A 24,418-nucleotide genomic window follows, 5' to 3' on the forward strand; every position below is an offset into this window, starting at 1 on the left:
GAGAGAATTCCCCAAAGGCGGCATTCATGACAAGGGATGCATCAAACTTCTGCAGAAGTCTATGGGGTCTATCACCTAGGATAATATTCGATAGCTTCATCCTCTAACTCTGATGACTGGAGACACCGATTCAATTGTTACTCGAGGAGCGCAGTTGTTAAGAGCCTTTCCATCAGAGTTTTTGTACCATCTCATCCTCTCCCTTGACGAAACCAAATAGACAAATGGGTATGTCAGGTTCTATTTTAACTGATGACCCATTCTACATCCTCTGGTCTTTTTAAACATGCTCGAGCATCTTGCCTGTGAAGGCGACCATAACCATTTATGTGATTTCCATTTTATCATTGCATTTGCACGTACAAGGTTACCATAAACCTCTCATCCAATCATCGTAGTACTAATATGTCGCGCATGTCTGATAGTACCATTACGATGAAAGGGATATCGGTTTCTCAGAAAGAAGCCCCAATCTTATTTAGAAAATCTCAAAGTCCCGTGCTCTAGGCCGGGGATATCCAAGTCATTTTTAGATATCAAAACAAAAGACCGTACATACCTCTTAGGGCTAAGCAGGGTTGAAGGAAAGACTTGGTTGCGAATAAGCAACCGCCAGATATTCATTTTCGCTTTTTGAAACAACGAATATTACAAACATTGAAATCTCGCATAAAAATCCTTTTTTCTTTAAAGATTTGGCGAGCATGCGTAAATCTGCGTCTTTAAAAGCAAACGTAATGCAAGGTAGGCAGGAGTACGCAAAACTGCGTACCTTACAAAGTTATATATATACATATAATATATATATATAACACGTATATATCAAAATATAACCCTGTGCACATTACAGTGTGGCGACAATATAAATGACATAAAGCAAGACTCGATGTGCGAAACCACACATCGAGCTAAATAAACTACGTAAGCAATGCATGATGTAGGCGACAATATAAACGACATAAAGCAAGACTCGTGTGTGAAACCACACATCGAGCTAAATAAACTGCGTAAGCAATGCACGATTTACGCAACTGTACATCGACTAAATTAATTGTGTAAACAGTGCACGATGTGCAAAATCGTATATCGGCCAAATAAATTACTAAGCAATAGCATGTGCACGTAATAGCCCGGGGGCAAGTAAATGACATAAAGCAAGACTCGATGTGTGAAATCACACATCGAACTAAATAAACTGCGTAAACGATAGACGATGTACAAAATCGTATATCGGCTCAATAAATGACGTAAGCAGTAGCATGTGCATGTAACAACGTAGTGACAAAGTAAATGACATAAATTTTAAATGGATAAGAATTCGCAAAACTGCGTCCTTGAATTAAAAGCATATATATATATATACATATATATATATACATATATATATATATATATATGTTAGAAGTATTCTCCTATTGTCCTTGTATGCAACTTTCTCCTACCTCGGAGACTGTCGGACTCGCGGACGATTCCAAGCATAGGTTTTCAAGGGCTCATGCCTTGGTGTGCATGTTGCGTTCGTTGCATCGTTGGGATGCGCTAAAAGGTATTTTATCGTGTTGCGAAAGAAATGATGAAACCTTTTTAAATCATTGAAATAAGCAATGTTTGCGTCGCAGGGGTCAAACCCGAACCTGGTTCGAGCCGACCAACCGATCCAAACTCATGCCAAGGGTGAACCGAGCTGGGCTCGATGCTAGCCAGGCTCAGCTCGGCTGTATCCGACCAGCAGAAGGCGGAGACCGAGCTGGGCTCGGTAACGACCGAGCTCAACTCGGTCGGGCCTACCCAGCATGGCTAGGCCACAACCTAGATAGAGGGTAGGAGGGCGCTACCCTCCTGCTGCCGTCAAAAGAAGAGAGAGGGCACTGCCCTCCTATGGTTGTCAAACAAGAGAGAGGGCAGGAGGGCACTGCCCTCCTGTTGTCGTCAAGAGAGAGAGGGAGGGCAGCTCCCTCCTGTTGGGAAAAGAAGGCAGGAGGGGCGGCGCCCCTCTTCTTCCTTGATTTACAGGGAAACAAAGAGGGGGCAGGAGGGATGGAGCCCTCCTGTCGGCGTCAAACTAAGAGAAAAGGGAAGGAGAGAGAGAGCAGGGAGGGATGCATACCTGGGAGGTTGGTTGCTCCGGCGAACCACCGGCGAGCGAGTGTCGGAGTCGAAGAGGGAGAGAGTGCAGGGGGGAGGGAGAGCGAGAGAGAGCGTGCAGGGGGGTTTCCTCTTTTCGTAAAGAGAAACCCCTGCGGGGGTTTGAATAGCACACGCATCGTGTGGGCTGGGAACCGAATCCGGGTTGGATCTGGTTGGATCCGATATATTATTTCTTTTTTTTTTAATTCTCAGGTCTTACAACTTTACCATGTTCACCTTGATCAAATCTGAATCATAACCAGATCTGATCAGACTCTAATAAGATCTGAGTCCATATCATATCTAATCTCACTCTAATCATACTTGAGTCCATATTCTTGAAAGGCAGCACTATCGTTCCAAAAAAAAAGGGAAAAGGATAGACTCAAAAAAAAAAAGACTGATTCAAAAAAAAAGGGCAGTCTCCATTGCTGACGTTATTCTTTCTTTCTCACTTTCATCATTTTCTGATTTGATTCATTTGCTGATTTACTTTGATCAGATTCTTTCTTTCGTTATTCATTTGTTGATTTACTTTTGATCAGATTCTTTCTTTCATTATTTTTCGCTCAATCACCTTCAATCTCCCTGTGTTACAATGTCTTCCCAAAATTCCAACATCAATTCCTCATTCCTTAATCAGCTTGTCACAAGCTGGACTCCTCAAACTTTATAACCTGAAAAAAGTAGATTATATCGATCATTAGCAGTATTGATTTGATGGGGCATCTTGATGGGACTCTTCCTATGCCTCGTGAATATGTTGCAACCTCACATGCAAAAGAAGAGCAGTCAGCTACAAAGAATCCAGCGTATTTTGCTTGGAAAAAGAATGATCAATCTGTTGTTGCCTTTATTATAGCAATTTTATCAAAGGAAGTCTTACTGCAGGTTTCAATAGGAGTTTCAGCATGCGAGTTGTGGCTCACACTTCATCATTGGTTCGAGCAGATTTCTACCCCAAAGATCTATCATTTGATAGGGGAATTTACTGATCTGAAACGTGGGGATTCTCATGTCATTGAATATCTCAATCGAATCAAATATATCACAGATCAATTAGCTGATGTTGGATCTCCCATATCTGATGAGGATATTTGCATGAAGACCATTAGGGGATTAAAGCCTTAATATGACATGCTCGTTACCATGTATACTGGCATAAGTCCCCGACCAACCTTTGATCAGCTTCGCAGCAAACTTCTGGAACATGAAGCGATGTTTCACATATCAGCCAATGTCAACAAAGAACCAGCGTCTTTTCAGCATGAAGTTATTTTCACCGGGCATGCCACACCAAGACCACCAGGATCACGGAAAGGTAGAGGCAAACAATATGGGCGCAGCTCAGGTGTCCTATTTACTCCCTTAGGTCCCAGACCAAATGGCCTCACGTGTCAGATATGCACGAAACGTGGTCAGACTAGTTCTGATTGCTATTGGAGGTACGTGCCTCTATCGTCCGTCTACAGTTCCCATCCCTGCACGTTTCAGAGTCTTAGCAGCTGCTGGTCTTCCTCCTTCTCCAAGACCACGTGCACCATCATATATGGCTCCTGGATATGTCACTCCTCGAGCCCAGACAACATCCTATCCTCCTCAAGTCGGAGCTCACAATCTTGACACTCTGAGTGCTGGTTTCCACAACTTAAGTGTGAACCAAAATCCTCTTGCAAATACCTGGGCAGCAACAGTCAATTCATTTTCTCCATGGACATCAATGGGCAGCACATCAGAGGCACCACATGGGCAGCATTCTGACACTTGGTATCTTGACTCCAAGGCTGCACATCATGTGACTGGTGATTCAGGTAAGCTTAATGCAATTCCTTATTATGGTATGGGTCTCCCAAACACTTTTCTTGTTCCCGGTATTAAACGTAATCTCATTTCAGTTGCTCAACTCTGTGATAAGTCTAAATCTTACATTTCCTTTACCCCATCTTTTGTTTCTGCGAAGGACCTTCACACAAATCGGATGTTCGCTGAAGGAAGGAGATGCAGGAATCTCTATGTCATCAGTGAATCTAATCCTTAAACATCATCGTCGTCGTTTAGTCCAGTTTTTATGTTTTCTGCTGAGAGTTAGAATAAAGAGGCTGAGTTGTGGGATCGAAGACTCAGTCATTGCAATATCAATTTTCTCAGTGTTTTATGTAATAAGAATCTTGTTCCTTTGAAAAACAAGATTCCCACAACTTCATCCATTTGTTTATTTTGTCAAATTTGTAAGAACCATGAGCTCCCTTTTGGAAAATCTAATAAAAAATCTTTTCCCTTTGAGTTGATTCATACTGATCTCTGGGGATCTGCTCATGTTCTCTCTTTTTCTAAATCCCGATATTATGTTACCTTTATAAATGATTTCAACAGATATACTTGGATCTTCCTTCCTAAATCTAAGGATCAAGTACTTTCTACCTTCCAACGTTTTAAGAATTATGTTGAAAGCCATTTTTCTCGCAAAATCCTTACCCTAAGGAGTGATGGTGGTGGTGAGTACGCAACCAGTGCATTCAAACAATTTCTCCATGATAATGGCATCTTGCGTGAGAAGTGTTGTCCTAGAACACCAGAACAAAATGGTGTTGATGAGCGTAAACACCGGCATAGAGTTGAAACTGCCCTTACTATGATGGTCGAGTCCAGCCTTAAGAATGATTTATGGATAGAGGCATGCATACCGCCACTTTTCTTATCAACTGAATGCCTTTGACAAATTTGAATGGTCATAAGCCATATTCCTTGATGTTTGAGAAAGAGCCAGATTATTTGCACATCAAGGTTTTTAGTTGCATATGTTATGTTTACATCCATAAGACTCTTCAAGACAAGTTTGCTCCAAGAGCAAGAACCTGCTAGTTCATTGGTTATGATGATGAGTATAAGGGCTATAAATGCTTTAATCATGCTTCTTGTAAACTTATCGTTTCACGAGATATTTTTTATCAGAACAGGATGGAAAATTGCAGCATCGATTCTAACTGCATTCAGTCGCATAGATTGTCTGCCTTTTGGCCTTCTTCCCATTATGCCTATGGCGGAAACAACATTTCAACACATCAGTTTGACCAAAGACAGTGTATACTTGTGCCTACCAATAGCCAAGGCAGCACATCGCAGATGCCCCAAGCTGAACATGTTCACTCTTCTTCTAATCTGCCGTTACACCATGAGTTCCCTCGGTTTCATAATATATACAGCAGACGCAATCAATCAGCACCTAAAAGAGATTATATGCATACTGAATTCTATTCAAAACCGAATTATATACAGCCCTGTACAGGTGAAAAATCAAATCAGCATTGATGCTGACCCTCCTATACAGATAAGGAAATCTTCAAGGGTGAGACATCCTCCAGATCGTTTTGTCACATATGAATCATTTTTCTTAGACTGTGTTCGCTGCAGCACTTGAGAATGAAAAAAAAAACATATCTCCTATAGAGAAGCTAGTCAAAATCCCTGTTAGGTGGAGGCCATGAATGAGGAAATCAAGGTGTTACATGAATATAACACATGGACGGTAGTTGATCGACCACCAGGAAAGAATATTGTAGGTTATAGATGGGTGTTCAAAATTAAATATAAGTCTGATGGAAGCGTAGAGAGATTTAAAGCACGCCTCGTTGCTAAAGGATACGCCCAAGAACACAAGCTGGATTTTGATGAGACTTTCAGCCCCGTTGTTCGAATGGGTACAATAAGGGTAGTTCTATCCCTCAGAGTTGCTCACAAATGGCCTCTGTTTCAGCTAGACGTGAAGAATGTTTTTCTTCACGGGAATCTACATGAGAAAGTTTATATGGAGCACCCTCCTGGATACCCAAAAGATGAGACCAAAGGCATGATTTTCAGATTGAACAAAGCCATCTATAGGCTGAAACAAGCATCTGAACCAGCCAAAACTCCTATGGCTCAAAATGTAAAATTATATGAAACTTAGGAAGGTGATTTGTTGCTTGAGCAGTCATAAAAAATCAAAAGTATAGTGGGAGCCATATTACTTTCACTAGACTCGACCTTGTTTATGTTGTCAATCAAGTTTCTCAATACATGCATATGCTTAGACAAAGCCACATGGAAGCTATCAAGAGAATCTAAGGTACATTAAAGGTACTTCGTCTGATGGTTTGGTTTACAATAGAGGGCATGAAGCTAAAGTCCATTCACAGATCATTGTTCTCGCATACTCAGATGCTGATTGAGCAGGTGATCCAACCACCAGAAGGTCGGTCACCGGCTACGGGGTCTACCTTGGCACACATCTTGTCTCTTGGTCCAGCAAAAGGCAAAGAACTATCGTCAGATCTAGTATAGAAGCAAAATATAGAGTCATGGCTGCAGTTACAACAGAAGTTTTGTGGATTACACATCTCTTGACAGCATTGCATCAGGGAATCGTGAAATCAATCATCTATTGTGACATCCGGAGTGTAGTTGCTAACCAGCGAGAAACAAATTACTGATTTATTTATCAAACCTCTTTCAATCAATAGGCATTGGCTTCTGAAAACCAAAATGTCCATGGTTCATAACCATGCACAATTTGAGGGGAAGTGTTAAGAATAGACATGTTCACAAGTAGGAGTATTTTAGTCTTTCAAGTTATAACAGAGTATACTTATATATGTTGTATTTGAGCAAGGGTATTTTTGTACATCAAAATAACTTAATATAAGAAGAGGAGAACCCTAATCTAGTGGGACGTCCTCTCATTCTCTTGGCTGTCATTCTATTGCAAATCTCTCTGCAGGTTGCACGTCTTCTCAACAAGATGATATGTATTGTTCCCATTTTAACCAAGAGCTAAATGTCTCTCATAATCAATGTCATATTCTAGCATGAAATCCTATGCAACAAGTCTAGCCTTATACCTTTCAATAGTCTCATTTGATTATATTTAATCTTATGGACCGATCTGGAGGCCCTTTAACAACTTTTCATGTTTGACATTTAGGCAACACTTTCATTTCGTTGTTCATGGCTTAAACCTATTTCTTATTTCGGATAGCTAGAGAATAGGAAATTAATTCTTCATGTTTTTCTATTTACATAAGGAAATCTTGTTGATCTGTGCTAAAATTTTCATAACTGACCCATTTGTCAATAGGATGTCTAACCCTATTTGATCTTCTAAACTCTGGTTGTGTTGCGATTTCATCACATGGACTTATGGTGTCTTCATGATTGCCCACATTTCCTGATTCTTGTCCCACTTCATTATTAGCTGCCCTTTGTGCCCCAACTTGAAGACTAGTTGTCACTTTATTTCCTCTGGTAAATACATGCCCTTCTTTATATCTTCTATTCACAGTTGCATTTTCTCTAGAGAAGGTAGGAACTTCCCTTTCCTGCTTGTAGCTTTCTAAAACTCCCCCTTGTGATATGAAACTTTCATTGGATACTAAATATAGTTCTTTACTTAACCATGACTGATAATATTCAATGCTGCCCTAATTATTTTCTGAACCTGTTCTACAGAAGAATCATACTCAAAAGAGCTTTCATCAAATACTACATTTCTGAAAATGTGAATACATCTATTTTTTATATCATAGCACCTGAAGCCTTTATAACTATCAGCATAGCCAACAAATTTACAAACATGAGCTTTGGGTTCAAACTTATTTCTCTAGTATTTATCTATAGCAAATACATCCATAGGCTCGTAGAGAATCACAATCAGTATGTTTCCCAAAGAATGCATAATAGGGAGACTTGTAATTTAGAATCTTCATAGGCAACATATTTATAATGTGTACAGTTGAATGAAAAACTTCTCTCCAAAGATATAATGGAATTTTTTTGGCATGTAACATTGCTAGGTCACTTTCAACAACATGACAATACTTTATCTCAACTAGCCCATTTTACTGAGGGGTGTAAGGGAAAGATACTCTCATATTGATTCCATTATTTTGAAGATAAGTAATGAATTCCTTTGAAGAGTACACGCCTCCACCATCACACTGAAAATTTAGAATAGACATGGAGAATTGATTTTTAACAAACACATGGAATTTTGTGAATATATTGAATACTTCATGTTTATGTTTCATAAAATATATCGATGTATAACGAGAAAAGTTATCAATAAAAGAAACATAATAGTCACTACCGAAAGGAGAAGCAATGGGTGCTTGTCTCCATACATCAGAGTGAACGATTTCAAAAGGTTTTGAAGCGCTTTCATTCAACAAATTAAAAGAAAGTACATGACTCTTTGCAATTTGACAACTTGGACAAACGACACTAGCAGACTCACATTCTAAACTAGACTCAAGAATGAGTTTATTAGAAACCAATCTTTCAATGAAATCACAACTACAATGAGCAAGATGACTATGTCAAACATTGGCTTTATTTGACCCAAAAGTACTAAACAAAACGGATAGACTGAATGACTCTAGATTAGGCTCCGAAATAGAACCAGCTGACTTGATTGCATGATCTTCTATGAAGATGCACATATTTTCCAATCTTTTTCCTTCAACGAATATCCTCTTCATGTGAAGATCCTTGACATGAACAGAGGACGGAGTGAATATCACACATGAATTGGTATTATCCACAAGTTTAGAGACAAAAATAAGATTTTTCTTGATGTTGAGAACAAAAAAGACATTAGAGAGATTTAGAGAGCTAGACTTAAACAAAGGAATAGACATATTTCTAGTGTGTGTGATGGGATGACGAATCTCATCTCTAGTAACAATACTATCTCTACCATAATAAGGAACCAAAGTTGAGAACTTACCCTCATCACCTGTAATGTGGTTGGCAGCTCCATGATCAAGGTATCAACTCCTTGTTCATTCTGTTTTAAATTGAGTCTGGTGAGGGCAACAAGTAGCAATTGTTTTTCTATTGAGACTTGACCTTATCCACTACTCTATGCATTACTTTGACCTCCAAATTGGCTCTTACCTTGATTCTTGTTCTATGTTGCCCCTTGATTATATCTGTGATCATCCTTAAACCAACAATTTGCTTTGGCATAGCCTGACTTTTTACATACGAAGCAAGTAGGAATAGGGTGTCTCTCTTGGGCAGCAGTGTTAGGAACAACATTTGGCGTGGGAAGTATACCTCAGGCTCCTTGACTGTCAACACAACCACGTTCCCTGCCTCCTTTAAAGTATCCACCTCTTCCACGATTTCGTGAAACATTATTAACAAAAAGTTTTTGGGCTTCACTAGAGGACTAAACATCAATAGTGTAGAAGTTTCGATGAGATGCACAGGAACCTAGGCAGAGAGAGAGAGAGAGAGACGACTGTGAAATTAGAAACCTTGTTAACTTTGATTAGGGCTAATCTCTAAGTTAAATAGAGAGAGGCCAAATATAAAAATTACATACGAGTCCCTCATTAAACAAGAAATATCAAATAACCTACTTTTAAGAAACCTTAAACTTAAAAACTCTTTAATCTCAACACTCCCCCTCAAGCTGGAGCATAAATATCGATCATGCTCAGCTTGTCACAGCATTTTGAGAAATTTGGTCTAGCAAGAGGCTTTATAAACATATCTGCAACTTGGTCCTCAGACTTTAGATATTTGGTAGTGATATGACCAGCTTGAACCATATCTCTTACATAGTGGCAATCAACCTCAATATGCTTTGTCCTCTCATGAAAGACAGGATTGTTCGCTATATATGTGGTGGCCTTGTTATCACACATCATGGTCATAGGAGAGGAAACCTTCACCTGAAAATCATTCAGAACCGTACAAACCCACATTAATTCAGCAGTTGTTTGGGCCATAGCTCTATATTCTGATTTTGTACTAGACCTAGCAACCACATTTTGCTTCTTACTTCTCCATGAAATTAGGTTATCTCCCAAAAACACACAGAATCCTATGATAGATTTTCTATCCACTACAGATCCTGCATAGTCACCATCAGAGTAAGCCACTATATCTAGAGTTTCACCTTTCTTGAATAATAACCTTTTTCCAGGAGAGGATTTTAAATACCTGAGAATCATTATATATGCATTTCAGTGTACCTCAGTTGGTTTGTCCATAAATTGGCTAACTTTGCTTACTGCTAAAGCAATATCCGGCCTTGTAACAGCTACATATAGTAGCTTCCCTACTAGTGAGCGATAGCTTTTGTTGTCAACGGGTTTCGACCCTTCTTCAAACAACTGAACTTTATGGTCCATGGGGATATTAGCTGGTTTAGCTCCCAGCATTCCAATTTCCTTTAATAAGTCAAGAACATACTTTCGTTGGGACAAAACCATCTCTTCACGACTCCTGGCAACTTCTATACCCAAAAAATATCTAAGTGAGCCATGGTCTTTTGTCACAAAGTGTTTTTGAAGATGAGTCTTTGTAGCTTCATCTCCTGTAAGAATGATGTCATCCACATATACCACCATAACAACTATGCCTGAGTTGGTTTTCTTAATAAATAATGTATGGTTTGCCGCTGACCTATTAAAGCCAAAACTCGACATCACTTTAAACAACTTTTGAAACCATGCACGCGGACTTTGTTTCAAGCCATATATTGTCTTTCTCAATTTACACACCTTCTGACACTCCCCCTCAACCTCGAAGCCAGGAGGTTGTTGCATGTAAACTGTCTCGAGATAGATCCCCATATAGAAATGCATTTTTCATATCTAATTGACACAAACTCCATCCATGATGAACAGCTACTGAGAGAACAAAACGAATGGTGCCCATCCGTGCAACAGGAGAGAAGGTTTCAAAGAAATCAATATCATAGGTCTGAGTATAGCCTTTTACTACTAGTCTGGCCTTGTACCTTTGAATAGAACCATCCGATTTGTACTTTATTGTATATACCCATTTGCATCCAACAATGTCAGCATCCCCTGGGGAATCAACTAGATCCCATGTATGCTGAGACAATAAAGCATCTATTTCTTCTTGCATAGCCAGCTTCCACCTGTTATCTAGCTCTGCCTGTTGATAGTTCAGAGGAATAGTTTCGGCAGATAAGGCTGAAATAAAGATTTTCATCTGATTTCCAATTCTGACATCGGACACAAAATGAGAAATGGGATATAAGGTACATTGTCGAGTCCCCTTTCGTAGAGCGATTGGCCTGTTATCATCATCATGAAGATCACTGTTGTCAGTAGTACTTACCTCAGGAGAAGAAGAAGATGAAGGCACCGGAGGAGGTGGAGCTCTACGCACATATACCAATGGAGGATTATTAAATCGTGAAGAAGATGAAGTTTGGTTCGGTAACGAGGGCACAGACTCCAAAGGAAAAGGAGGTATAGGTAATGGAAAAAACTCAGCTGGATCAACTTACATCTAGGAACCAGTACTAGAGTAATATGGAATGGATTCCAAGAAAGATACATTCGCACTGACATACTCTCGGCAAGAAATTGGATCATAACATTGATATCCTTTTTGATTTTTTGGATAACCTATAAATATGCATTTTGTAGCTTGAGCAGCTAGTTTATCACGGTCAGGGCCAAGTTTGTGTACAAAGCAAACACACCCAAATATTTTAGGTGAGAAAGAGAAGAGTGGGGCATTAGGTTTAAGGATATGTAATGGAATTTGATCTCCCACAGAAGATGAAGGCATGCGATTGATCAGATAACAAGCAGTGATAATCGCATCACCCCAATATGCCGCAAAAACATTGGATTGTATCATAAGGGTCCGTGCAACATCAAGTAGGTGCCTGTGTTTTCGCTCAGCCACACCATTTTGCTGAGATGAATAGGCACAGGCAGTTTGGGGTTGGATGCCATGATCTTGGTAAAATTGTAACAGGACTTTTGATTTAACTCAAGAGCATTATCAGTGCGAACAATCTTGACAACAGATTCAAACTGAGTTTTTATTTCAAAAATTAAGGATTTGATAATACTTTGAACTTCAGATCTTTCTTTTATTAAGAACACCCACTACAACTTAGAAAAGTCATCAACAATAACAAGATAATATCAACACTGAGTCCTAGTAGGAATTTTACTAGGACCCCATACATCTGCATGAAGAAGTTCAAAAACTTTATGACTGGACTGACTCTGACTCGAAGGAAACGAACTTCGATGATGCTTGCCCAACTGACATGCTTCACACTGCAATGATGTAGTAGAAGGAATTTGTGGAAAGACATAACGAAGCTTTGACAATGAAGGATGACCAAGACGACGATGCCACTGAACAGGACTGGAGTAGTGGTCCACTGCAGCATAAACATTACCCACTGGATGATGTAGGTAGTAGACTCCATTTTCTTCATAGCCTCCACCAATCTTCTTCCCCGTCAATAAATCCTGAAAATGACAAACCAGCGGATCAAATATCACTCCACAGTTTAGTTCTTTATTAAGACAACTAACAGAGAGTAAACTTTGAGGAAAATTTGGAGCATGCAGAACATTTTTCAACTGTAAGGAGGATATAGAAACATTTCCCTGACCAACAACTGGTGAGGAATGTAATGAGATATTGCGGAAATATAAAGAGTGCTTATAAGCACTTACAACAATGAATAAAAGAGACAATATCACCAAGTCCACTAAGGGACAATACAAGCACAAGCCTTTAAGAAGGCAACAATATAAAAAGCCTCTTATTGAGAAGAGAGAGATCTCTCAAGAATGAAAAATATACAAGGGGTTCACCCCTATTTATACAAGAGGGAGAGGAGAGAAAGGAAGGCCAAGGGCCTCAAAAGGAGAGCCCAAAAGGGGGCTCCCATAGAGTCGTTGGGAGCCCCTTTTGGTCCTCAAAAAATACAAGAAACAAAAATAAAAAATAAAAAATAAATTTACATTTTATCAAAACTAGAAAATAGTTGTTTTCTAAAACAACTATGTGAAATTACAAAAATACCCCTATCGGGTATTGATGTAATATATATATATATATATATATATATATATATATATATATATATATAAGAGGTACATTTTAACACTCCCCCTGAAACTTTACGGGGAAATGACAGAAAGTTTGCCAAGAAGAAACATGAAGCGAGGAGCCGGAAGAGCATTAATGAAGAAGTCCGCCAACTGATATTCTGAAGTGACATACGGTAGAGCAATGGTTCCTCGCAAGAATTCATCACGAACATAGTGGCAATCCATTTCGATATGTTTTGTACGCTCATGGAAGGTATGATTGCTCGCAATATAGATGGCACTCTTGTTGTCGCAGCATAATTTTGAGGCTTCGGTAATATCAACCCCCATGTCTTTAAGCAGACTGCGAAGCCATACAAATTCCATTGTCGTAGTTGCCATAGCCCGATACTCAGCTTCAGTGGATGATAGTGAAACTTTCTGTTGCTTCTTGCATCGCCAGGCAATCAAAGAGTCCCCTAAAAAGACACAAAAACCAGTAGTTGAGACTCGATCATTGGGATTACATCCGCAATCTGCATCAGTATAAGCAAGAAGATTCAAGGAAGAAGAGGAGGATAGAAATAGCCCTTTATTGATGGTATTCCGAATGTAGCGAATGATTCGAAGAACAACACTCATATGCACAGTGGTAGGAGCATGCTGAAATTGTCTAACTGAATGAACCGCATGGGCGATATCTGGTCTGGTGATGGTTAAATAGGTGAGAGACCCAATGAGTTGTCTGTAGGGTGTGGGGTCTTCCAGAAGAACCCCATCCTCCAACCGTAATTTGGTATTAATAACCTCGAGAGTCTCTACTTTCTTGTCATCAGAAATCCCAGACTTAGAGCAGATATCTGCAGCAAGTTTCATCTGTGACAAAATATATCTTCGAGAAGAATATGCAACTTCAATTCCAAGAAAATATCTAAGAAAACCTAAATCAGACATATCAAAATTATTTTTTAACATATTTTTAACATCAATAATACTATTTTGATCATTCCCAGTGATAATCATATCATCAACATAAAGCAACAATATTACGATACTAGTACCTACATTTTTGACAAAAAAAGCAGTGTCAGTATAACAAGAGTGAAATCCTAATTTTATCATGATATCACTGAAACGATCATACCAAGCCTTAGGATCTTGTTTAAGGTCATACAATGCCTTCAAAAGCCGAAGTGTTTGACCTTGCTTAATATTAATTCCGGGTGGCGGATCCATGTAAACTTCTTCACTTAAACTTCCATTTAAAAAAGCATTTTTTACGTCAAGTTGATAAATAGGCCATTTTTTGGTTGATGTGACAACTATTAGGGTCCTGACACTGGTCATTTGAGCTACGGGAGCGAATGTTTCTTCATAATCAATGTTATATTCTTGGGAGTATCCCTTAGCGACTAATCTAGCTTTATATCGTTTCAAAGAGCCATCGCTTTTAGTTTTAACTTTGAAGACACATCGACACCCAATAGGTTTTTTGTGTGAGGGTAGATTAACTATTTCCCAAGTATTAGCCTTTTTTAATGCATTTAGTTCAACTTGCATTGCTTCAACCCAATGTGGTATAGATTTAGCTTGATTATAGTGAGCGGGTTCAAAATAAGAATGTAGGGTTATTAAACATGCCCGATAGTTGGGGGTTAAGGAATCATAGGATACAAACCTATTTGGGGGTATTGATATTCTAGAAGAATGTCTAACTTGAGGTTCCTCAGAAGATTCAGAAATTTGAGAGTATTTTTCGAGGGCACTAATAGGATTTTCTTGATTTCTTCTTGAGTAAACATTTATATTTGTATCACTATCATTTGAGGGTGTTATATCAAGATGGGACACCTCACATGTATCTTCTATATTTTCAAGAAAATCTTTTTGTATGTCATCGATAAGATCATGTAAAAATATGTAATCAATTTCATTTGTTTCTTCTATTTATCAAAACCGTTCTATTCTTCTAGAAATGTTCTATCTTTTGAAACATATAGTTTATCATTCTTAAAATCATAACATCTATACCCTTTTTTATTTTCACCATATCCTAAAAAAACACATTCAATTGCTTTTGGAGACAACTTATCTCTTTTATGTAATAGGACAAAACATTTGCAACAAAAAATACGAAGACGATTGAAATCGGGTGAAATTTTAAAGAGCTTTTCATAGGGAGAAGCATTTTTTAATTTAGAAGAAGGCATTCTATTGATTAGATAAGTGGAAGTTAGAACGGCTTCGGCCCAAAACTTCTTTGGAATATTCCTAGAAACAAGTAATGTTCTAGCGGTTTTTATAATGTGCCTATGTTTCATTTCCGCTAGGCCATTTTGTTGAGGAGTCCTAGGACATGACTTTTGATGGAAAATTCCATTTTGGGTTAGATAGTTTTGAAATTCATGAGATAAGTATTCGCCACCGGAATCGGATCTTAAAATAGATATATCATTTTGGAATTAATTTTGAATCTTTTTATGAAAATCTTTAAAGAAAGTGAATACTTCTGATTTATGACTAAGAAAGTAAATCCAAACATACTGAGTAAAGTCATCAATAAAAGTAACATAATACGAATAGCCCCCTTTAGACATAACCGAAAAAGGCCCCCGAACATCTGAATGCACCAATTCAAAAGGTCTTGACGAAAGAAAAGTTCTAGTTGGAAATGGAATAGACTTCATTTTTCCAAAAATGCAATCTTTGCAATTAATTTCTTTTTCCTTACAAAATTTGTTTCCAAAAGGAAAGAGATACATTTTGGAATAACTTGGATGACCAAGTCTTTTATGCCAAGTCTCCATGTTTTTTTCTTGGACATAAGAACAAAAATGATTTGAAGGAAGATCGAGATGGTCCATATAATAGAGGTCTCCCTTTCTATGGCCTTGCCCAATCCGCTTCCGAGACCGGAGATCCTACACAAAGCAACCACTAGATGAGAAAGATATTTCACATCCATGGTCGGCAATTTAAGAGACCGAAAAAAGGTTTAGATTTAGTTTGGGAACAACTCTTACTTTTGGAACACAAAATTTTTTGGAATCTTTAAAAGAGCCAATACTTGAAATTTTTAAAAAGGTTCCATCGGCCGTAGAGACACAAGAGTCCTTTGAATAGGTGCAAACATCAATAAGTGCGTTTTCATAGGGGGTCATATGAAAAGAAGCTCCGGAGTCAAGGATCCACGAATACGTACCGGGTGATGATGTCGAAGCAATAGCCGCACCCGATGTGGAGGAAGAAACTTTTAGAATTTGTTGGAGAGTCATAGATATGTGTCTAAGAGTTTCTTTTAGATCATTGTTCTTGCCTTCATCTTCTTTGGTGGTAGTTTCTTCAAGAGAGGTCACCTTAGGCTTGAAAGTTCCATTAAGCTTTGGGCAAGCGGGTTTAATGTGACCCGGCTCATAGCAATGATGACAAACAATCATTTTTCTTCCTCCATTGTAGTTTCCTTGTTTCCCAAAATGAGGAGGTTTATAGGTTCTAACATTGTTACCCAGTTTTGATACGGCAAGTACTTCATCAACATGTTTACTCATGCCAAGCCTTGTCTCCTCTTGAGTGATTTCGGCAATAGCATCTTCAATAGGAGGAAAAATAGATCTATGGAGAAGTGAGGATCTCACTTGCTCAAATTCGGGACGTAGCCCAAAAAGGAATTGAAACAATCGTTCTTGTTTCATTTGTTTTTGTCTTAAATCAATATCTTCCATAGAAACCCATTTTGGCTCCAAAAGAGCCAATTCATCCCATAGTGGGTTTAGGGCACTATAATAGTCTTGAATGCTAGAATCACCTTGTTTGGTGGTTCTAATTCTTTCTTGCAAGAAATATGCTCTTGCAAGATCCTTTTGGGTATCCATACCCTTCATAAAGGAACAAGCCTCATTGGCTCTACAAAATTTAGCTATGTTAGCACATACCTTAAGCTCAACATTGTTCATAAACCACGCAAGGATTTTTGTGTGATTGTTTTCCCAATCTTCCACTTTTTTTTTATGATTTTCAATGGCCTTGATGCGAGCATCTCCTTCAAGAGCCTTTTTTTTACCTTCTTCGTCCTTTGTAAGCATAAGCTTAGGTTCCGGAACGATCCCCATGACAAAACCCCAAAGTTTCTTACCTTTGAGGTTATTTTTCATTGCTGATGCCCACATCATATAATTCTTTCCATTGAGCTTGAAGGATAAGTCAATTTTTGCCTCCATGATGTTGCCAAGAAGTGAGAAGAGATCCACCAAATATGAAATACACGAACCACACCTTTCCTTTAAAAATCGAGTGGCTCTGATACCATGTAATGAGATATTGCGGAAATATAAAGAGTGCTTATAAGCACTTACAACAATGAATAAAAGAGACAATATCACAAGTCCACTAAGGGACAATACAAGCACAAGCCTTTAAGAAGGCAACAATATAAAAAGCCTCTTATTGAGAAGAGAGAGATCTCTCAAGAATGAAAAATATACAAGGGGTTCACCCCTATTTATACAAGAGGGAGAGGAGAGAAAGGAAGGCCAAGGGCCTCAAAAGAAGAGCCCAAAAGGGGGCTCCCATAGAGTCGTTGGGAGCCCCCAACGGTCACATTTGTGATCGTTGGGGGCTCCAACGACTCTATGGTTGGAGCCCCTTTTGGTCCTCAAAAAATACAAGAAACAAAAAGAAAAAAAAATTACATTTTATCAAAACTGGAAAATAGTTGTTTTCTAAAACAACTATGTGAAATTACAAAAATACCCCTATCGGGTATTGATGTAATATATATATATATATATAAGAGGTACATTTTAACAAGGAACTCCCATCGGCTAATGAGACTCCTCGATGAACATTAATATCCTTTAGATATGAAAAGAACAACGAATTTCCACACAAATATCTAGATGCACCAGAGTCAATAATCCACTTACTATCATTCTCTGTTGAGTAGGCAACACCAGCTACAGGAGAGGAGGAGCTCGAAGGGCGAAGAGCTATCAGCTCATCATATTCTACTCGACTGAGGGTGATACTGTCACTTGCAGAGGTATTCTCATGTGCATTTGTTACCTCTAGTGTAGTAACATTTGCTTTTGGAGCATTTGACTTTGATGAAGAAAAAGAAGGTCGGACATGCTTATCCCAGCAGCGATCTTTTAAATGTCCAGATTTTCCACAGAATGTACATTAAAGTTTTTCTCTGCCTCCTATACCTCTGTCACGACCTCGTCCTCTGATATTCTGAATATTTTCACGCCCATAACCAGATGAGACAGCGAGAGCAGATGACTGGGACACAGGATGAGATTGTGGAAGAGAGATCGCAAGTCTACTCAGACGATTGTATGCATCAGCAAGAGTAGGTACATCGGATCCAGTCAGCATTTGGACTATTGCAACAGAGAATTCAAAAGATAAACCAGTGAGAAACCGAGCAACCATAGTCTGTTCATAATGATCCTTGTGTTTCGAACAACAAAGAGGTCTGTGAGCATTGAGTCTTTCAAACGCAGCTTTGACGGAGGCATAGTACTGGGCCAAGGTCTTATCTCCCTGCTGTAAATTATATATTTCTTGTTCGACTTGCAAGATACAGCTCACATTAGTCTCTTGTGAGTACGTATCTCAAAGATTGTCCCACATCTGTTTGGCTGTATTATAGTAAATTAGACCATCTGCAATATGAGGTTCGACACTATTCATGATCCATGACATAACAATGTCATTATCTTCGTCCCAAGTAATATATTTTCCCACCTTTTCATTTGGTTCATTTTCCAACAAAATATGTTTTCTACGATGTCCAGATACCGACATCATAAACATTTTGGACCACCTGGCATAGTTTGTTTCATTCAATCTCACAGAAGAACCATACGCAAAGGGGTTTGCAAATGCCTTATATTCCCCAATATTCTCATTTTTGGAATCAAATTTCAAAACATCACCCATAATGAATAATACTTAACGGGGAATGAGATATTTGATGCTAATACTGCTGCAAAAGGAAACAGATTCACTCTCTTAATCACTTCAACAACAACAAACAACAACAACTACGCCTTCATCCCAAAACAATTGGGGTCAGCGATATGAACCAAAAAAGAAATTCATTTTGGGTCTTCCACATGAATCCTTTTCCTCCAATCATTTCTATCCAACGCCATGTCCTCGGTGAGGTTCAAAGCATTCATATCCTTTCCTATCATCTCCATCCAAGTCTTCCTACTCTCTTAATCACTTATGATAAAAAAAAATTAATGTTTATCAACCACAAGCCAACTAACACAGGAGCAACATATTTCATAATCTTGTGTCAGTCAATTTCCATGACCACCCAAAGTTGTTCAACCCACATCGAGATGGATTGCCACTAAGTTCGTGAAAAATATCTTAAGACTATTATCCTACCCTATGTAGCATCGGAATTTCAGCTAGTTGACTTCTTCACAAAAGTGCTTTTATCTCCCGGTTTCACTTTTACTTGACAAACTTTTGGTGATCACATTGTAAGTTTGAAAGGAGTGTCAAGTTATATCATATATATGTATATACAAATAAATATATATAGGACACATATGTTCATATCATTGTAATAGGTAATACCCAATAGGGATATTTCAGTCTTTTTACTATATAGGTTGTGCCTACTAGGGCCACTAGTGCCTTTGTATATTTTTTGTTTTCTTTATTTTTTTTTCCTGTTTTGTAAATTCATGATTTTGTAATGGGCAATATTGTCACCGCCCAAATATAGCTGTTGGGAGATCCCACAAAAAGTGCAAGCCCATGAGCTCGACCATGAATCAGCTTGAGCTCATGATGGAGCAAGCTAGAGCAAAAGCTTGAGCTCCTTGAGCCAAAACAAGGAGACAATGAACAAGGTAAACTTCACTTGCTCGTGTTTACCAGTTTTTAACACAGAAACCCACAACAAGTTTTACCTTCTTACGGACAGAACAGAAGCCACTGAACTGCACCGTTGCACCCAAAAGAGAATCGATAAGGCTACCAATAATCCCAGCCAATGCAGCAAGCGGAAAAACCAGGAGTTGCTTCAAGGCTATTTCTACAGTACAACTTGCTGTCAACAGTCCCACAAGGATGAATGTGAAGCCAATGACACTACCAGCTGCAGCAGCAGCTAGGAGACCTGTTACAGTCACTGCCCCATTTGTGCCCTTTGGGACTGCCTGAAAACAAAGAATGTGTAAGGTAGAAAACATCCAGAACTTATAAAATAACATTCAATTACTGGATGAACAAAAACAGATAAGCCAAGCTGGATGCAGAAAAAAAAATTCTAAAGAAGACCGTGCAAACTGAAAAGACATGATAAGATACAAATTTTATAAATAAGAACTGGGTCAAAAACTTAGTCAGAAAGTAAGGGTAGTGGATTCATTCATGTTTCTTGGAGGGCCTGATAAGTAGCAATCAAATGTGAAGGGTAAGCTGCAGAAAGGAGAAGCACAAGAATGCAACCATTAACGGTACAAGTTGAATGGATGATATCTGAGCAACCAACACCATACAACTTTATGTATAACTAGGTGACAGAGCTTCAAAATAAGTATATCCAATTGAATACAATCTTTTATCATAGTAAAGAATTTTCTTCCAGTTGCATCCATTTGTGTTAAATGGATCATTCTTCAAGAACTTCTGTCATGCCTAAATGTTTTTTTGCCAAAAGCAGTTAAAGATATATGAAGTAATCAACCACACAAAGACACCTTACTATTAGTTAGTCTATTTATTTTATTTTTCTTTGCCTTTTCTCCTTTTGTCCTTTGTTTCTCAAGGATCCTCTTAACGTGTCAGTATATAGATGAAACCTTAGCTAGTCTTCTAAGATATTGGTTATTAGTTTGTGAATTAGTTACTAAATGCTAGAAAAATGTCAATATGTGGTAAAGAATCATCCACTATGTCAAGCTATACAAGCACTGCTTATCTGACGAAACCATACTGCTGTTATCAAATTTCTATATTTTTAGCATAATAAAAATTTCACATTACTTAAAGTTACAATTTGTAAAAACTACGCTTCAGGAAACAAAAGATTAACACAGACAGCAACTAGGTACAATTTCTGAACAGTTTACAACTACCATATGAAAATCCATAAATGTCAGGCATATTAATTCCGGTTACATGATGCACAAAAAAGTTAGACTAGGAATTGGGTAAGAAAATAGTGTTTCCAGCTCAATTAAACGAAAACCAAGTGAGAGTATCTAACCTAACCATTATAAGAGAGCAGATTGTACCTTAAATGTTGTGATTAGACGAGGCTGTGCATCACTAAGTACCCCCAGTTCAGATGACCAAGTATCCCCATTGCAACAGGCATAATGTCCAATTATACCACCAATTAAGCATGTTACTAAGGACGATTCCTTGGTGTCCAAACAAGTATCTCTCCAGCCTGTCAAATACCCAACTGCTACTACCAGAATTGTTGCAAACCCACTGTTGGACAAAACCTGAACCCTGAAAGAGGAAACCAACTTGTATAAAACATGATATGGCCAGGAATTAAAGGAAACCATTCTAGCCATTAATCTTATGTAGCATATGGTAATGGAATGTCTTCTGAATTGTGTGCCATAATCTCAGTGCATGCTATGATCATCCATATGAATTACATAAAAACAAGACAGACATTTTCCCATAAGCTCAGCATGTATTCAGATCAAAATCAAAATCAATCTCAAAGATTGCAAAGGGCATTAGCTGTGTTTTTTTTTAGGAAAACTTTTAGCTGGATCAAATGTCTTAAAAAGTTGACACTGAGCAACATAAACTGAGTGTATCTTATAATGCCAAATTATACATCATGCATTTAATCATATCAACTCTACACTTTTTCTTTTTCTTTTTTGAGCATATCACAATACTTTCTCAAGGTTGGTGAAACATGAAAAAGTACAAGTTATGATTGCCGTTGCTGTGACTGTTTTTGCCTTGAATCTTGTGAAAGTTGGTCACAAGAATGAGATCAACAATCACAGCTTCTTTCTGAGCTTCTACTTTCTCACCGGTGGCCAAAACAAATATGCCCTAAGCATTCACAATTGCTGATTATTTTTATGAACGATAAATTTTAAACAAATCATAATATTTCTCTTTCCCTTAGCCAATTCATCAAATTCTGATTCGAAATCACAACTGACAGAAAAATCCAAAAGAAACACCCGATTGCAGGCAAGACTTGTAATCCAAATTCTCACGCACAATCAACAAAATTCTCGCTAAAACACGTTATGATTACTCGAATCACCCCAATTAACAAGGAAAACACGGAGGCAACCAAATAATAATAATAAAAGAATTCCGAAACAAACCAAATGCATACCAATCACGCTGCCCTCCCTCCTTGAAATCGGCATCGACCCCGCGCTTCCTGTCTTCTCCCACCTTCGTCACCTTCGATGCGGTGAAGAAGAACACCAAAATAATCGCTCCGGATCTTCTCAAGAAAAGCCAAAAAAACACGTTAAGAGCTTCAATCTTTCCTAAACACAACGAAACCCTAAGGAAGCAAAAACAACAGAGTGGGAAATCAAAGAAACGAAGGACGCTCTGACCTGTAACTGGACGCTATGTGGACGGAGAGCACGAGAAACCCTAGAATTGCGCCCGATTTGCTCAGGGATCTGTGCTTGAACGCCCTGACTGCGACCAAGAACGAGATGACGATAGCTACGGCTCCCCTGATCGCTAATTCTTCCATTCTCTCTTCTTCTTCTTCCTCGTGTGCGAGAGCTTCTGGTTAGGATTTTAGGGCAGAAGCGGATGAACTCCCGCATTTTCTCCTCCCCGTTTTTCTTCTTTTAAGTTTCTTAATTAATTCATTTAAAAATTAGTTTCCCATTCTTATATTATGATTTTACAGAACCCCGTTTTGGTGGAGGAAGATCTGCGCTTCTTTCTCGCATCGCATAGAAACTATTCGCGTGACTATATGTGGAATCCTGGAGTCAAGCCCTAAAACTATTTGGAGGTTCCACCTTCCCTCATTCTTTGATGCCGTTCATTCATGGCGATGATGGGATATAATACTTTTAAAATACAAACGCATTGGATTTGGTAATTCTAGTTATTAGAATACAAAATAGATACAGAAAGCGACGCATGAAGCATAAAGTAGGTGAGTGTTTAAGAGTAGAATGTAACAAGAAGCGTTGTGACAAATATAGACGATATTTTGAAAATTTGCTAAATAATTGCGAGATATTATCTCAATGTTTTAAACTTTAAAAGATTGCGATATTTTCACAATATCGTGATATTTTGAATTAAATGTAAACATTATGATTTTATCAGGATATTTTAGGTTTTTAATGGGAGATTTTTTAAAAGGGCACGCACAGTTGACTACTGGAGTTACTTAAGACGAGCTACTTGACGCATTAAGAGTGGTATTATAATGATGACTAAATGCCATTAAATTCATTACCCTCTCTCTCTCTCTCTCTCTCTCTCTCTCTCTCTCTCTCTCTCTCTCTCTCTTGTGTAGCAGTGTGACAAATATCGTGAGAATTATGAAAATCTTGCGATAATATCACGAGAAATTGCCTGAAAGTTTAAAACGTCAATTTCTTGCGAGAATTACAAATATCGCGAGATTTATGAAAAAACATAAATATTACGATTTAAACACGATATTTACATTTTTTAATTAATTTTTTTATTGCCGAGATTTTGCAAAAAAAAATGCAAGATTTATGCATTTTTTTCAATTTCTCACGAGTTTTTGGAAAACGAGAAATTGCAGATATTGAATCGGCGAGGATGAGGTGCAATGTGATTGCACATTTTGTGTGTGCCGCTGCACTGGTCACCTTTCATCATTTCTTGGGCTCCACAACTGACAGACCCTATCTCCAAGATGAAGGGTGATCAGGTGCAGTGGCACACTAAAAGTGTGCAATCACATGGCAGCTGATATTTTTTTTTGTTAGAAGCAGCTCTAAAGGTTTTCTGAGACCACCTTCATTCACAGAATGGATGTGTTTTTTTTTCATCTTAGATCAGTATTACAAGTTTTTTCAAGACTATTGATCTCTAGATATGAGCTTTAGATCATACAAAATGGATGGCTGAATTTAATCCCAAAACGATGTGCGTGTCAGAGCACAGGCAGCTCTGACTATTACCTCCAGGGCTGCCTCTGACCTGATATGCACTGACAATCAAATGTCCTCAACAATCCATGTCTCAACTTTTGAGAAAACCAACAAAAGCCACTCTAAAAAACCATCTTGTTTGCTCTAAGAAAAGGTTAAAACTGTCATTTGAAATCGCTAACTAGAGTTGATAAAAAATAACTCCGGCAGTCATCTGAGTAATAATTTCTTAAAAAGTTAGGCATGTACCTTATATATTTAAAGGAACTTTAGTTGGCTAATCATAAATTTGTCATATGT

General features: G+C 38.3%; 1 protein-coding gene across 1 annotated transcript in view; it reads right to left on the reverse strand.

Annotated features, from left to right (window-relative positions):
• The window catches only part of LOC149815182 (integral membrane protein (Protein of unknown function DUF92, transmembrane)), a 38,411-nt gene extending 15,604 nt beyond the window's left edge, over positions 1 to 22,807 (reverse strand). Inside the window, exons 1-4 of the mRNA XM_089988773.1 lie at positions 22,577 to 22,807; positions 22,345 to 22,458; positions 21,257 to 21,479; positions 19,928 to 20,176 (exon numbers count right to left, since the gene is read on the reverse strand). Of these exons, the coding sequence (XP_089844899.1) occupies positions 19,928 to 20,176; positions 21,257 to 21,479; positions 22,345 to 22,458; positions 22,577 to 22,722 (732 nt within the window). The 5' untranslated portion in view covers positions 22,723 to 22,807. The remainder of the gene's footprint in view (positions 1 to 19,927; positions 20,177 to 21,256; positions 21,480 to 22,344; positions 22,459 to 22,576) is intronic.
• Positions 22,808 to 24,418: the final 1,611 nt, after the last annotated feature.

The sequence above is a fragment of the Nuphar pumila genome, chromosome 15 (genome assembly GCF_984573655.1).
Source record: "Nuphar pumila chromosome 15, dmNupPumi1.hap1.1, whole genome shotgun sequence".
Lineage (NCBI taxonomy): Eukaryota > Viridiplantae > Streptophyta > Magnoliopsida > Nymphaeales > Nymphaeaceae > Nuphar > Nuphar pumila.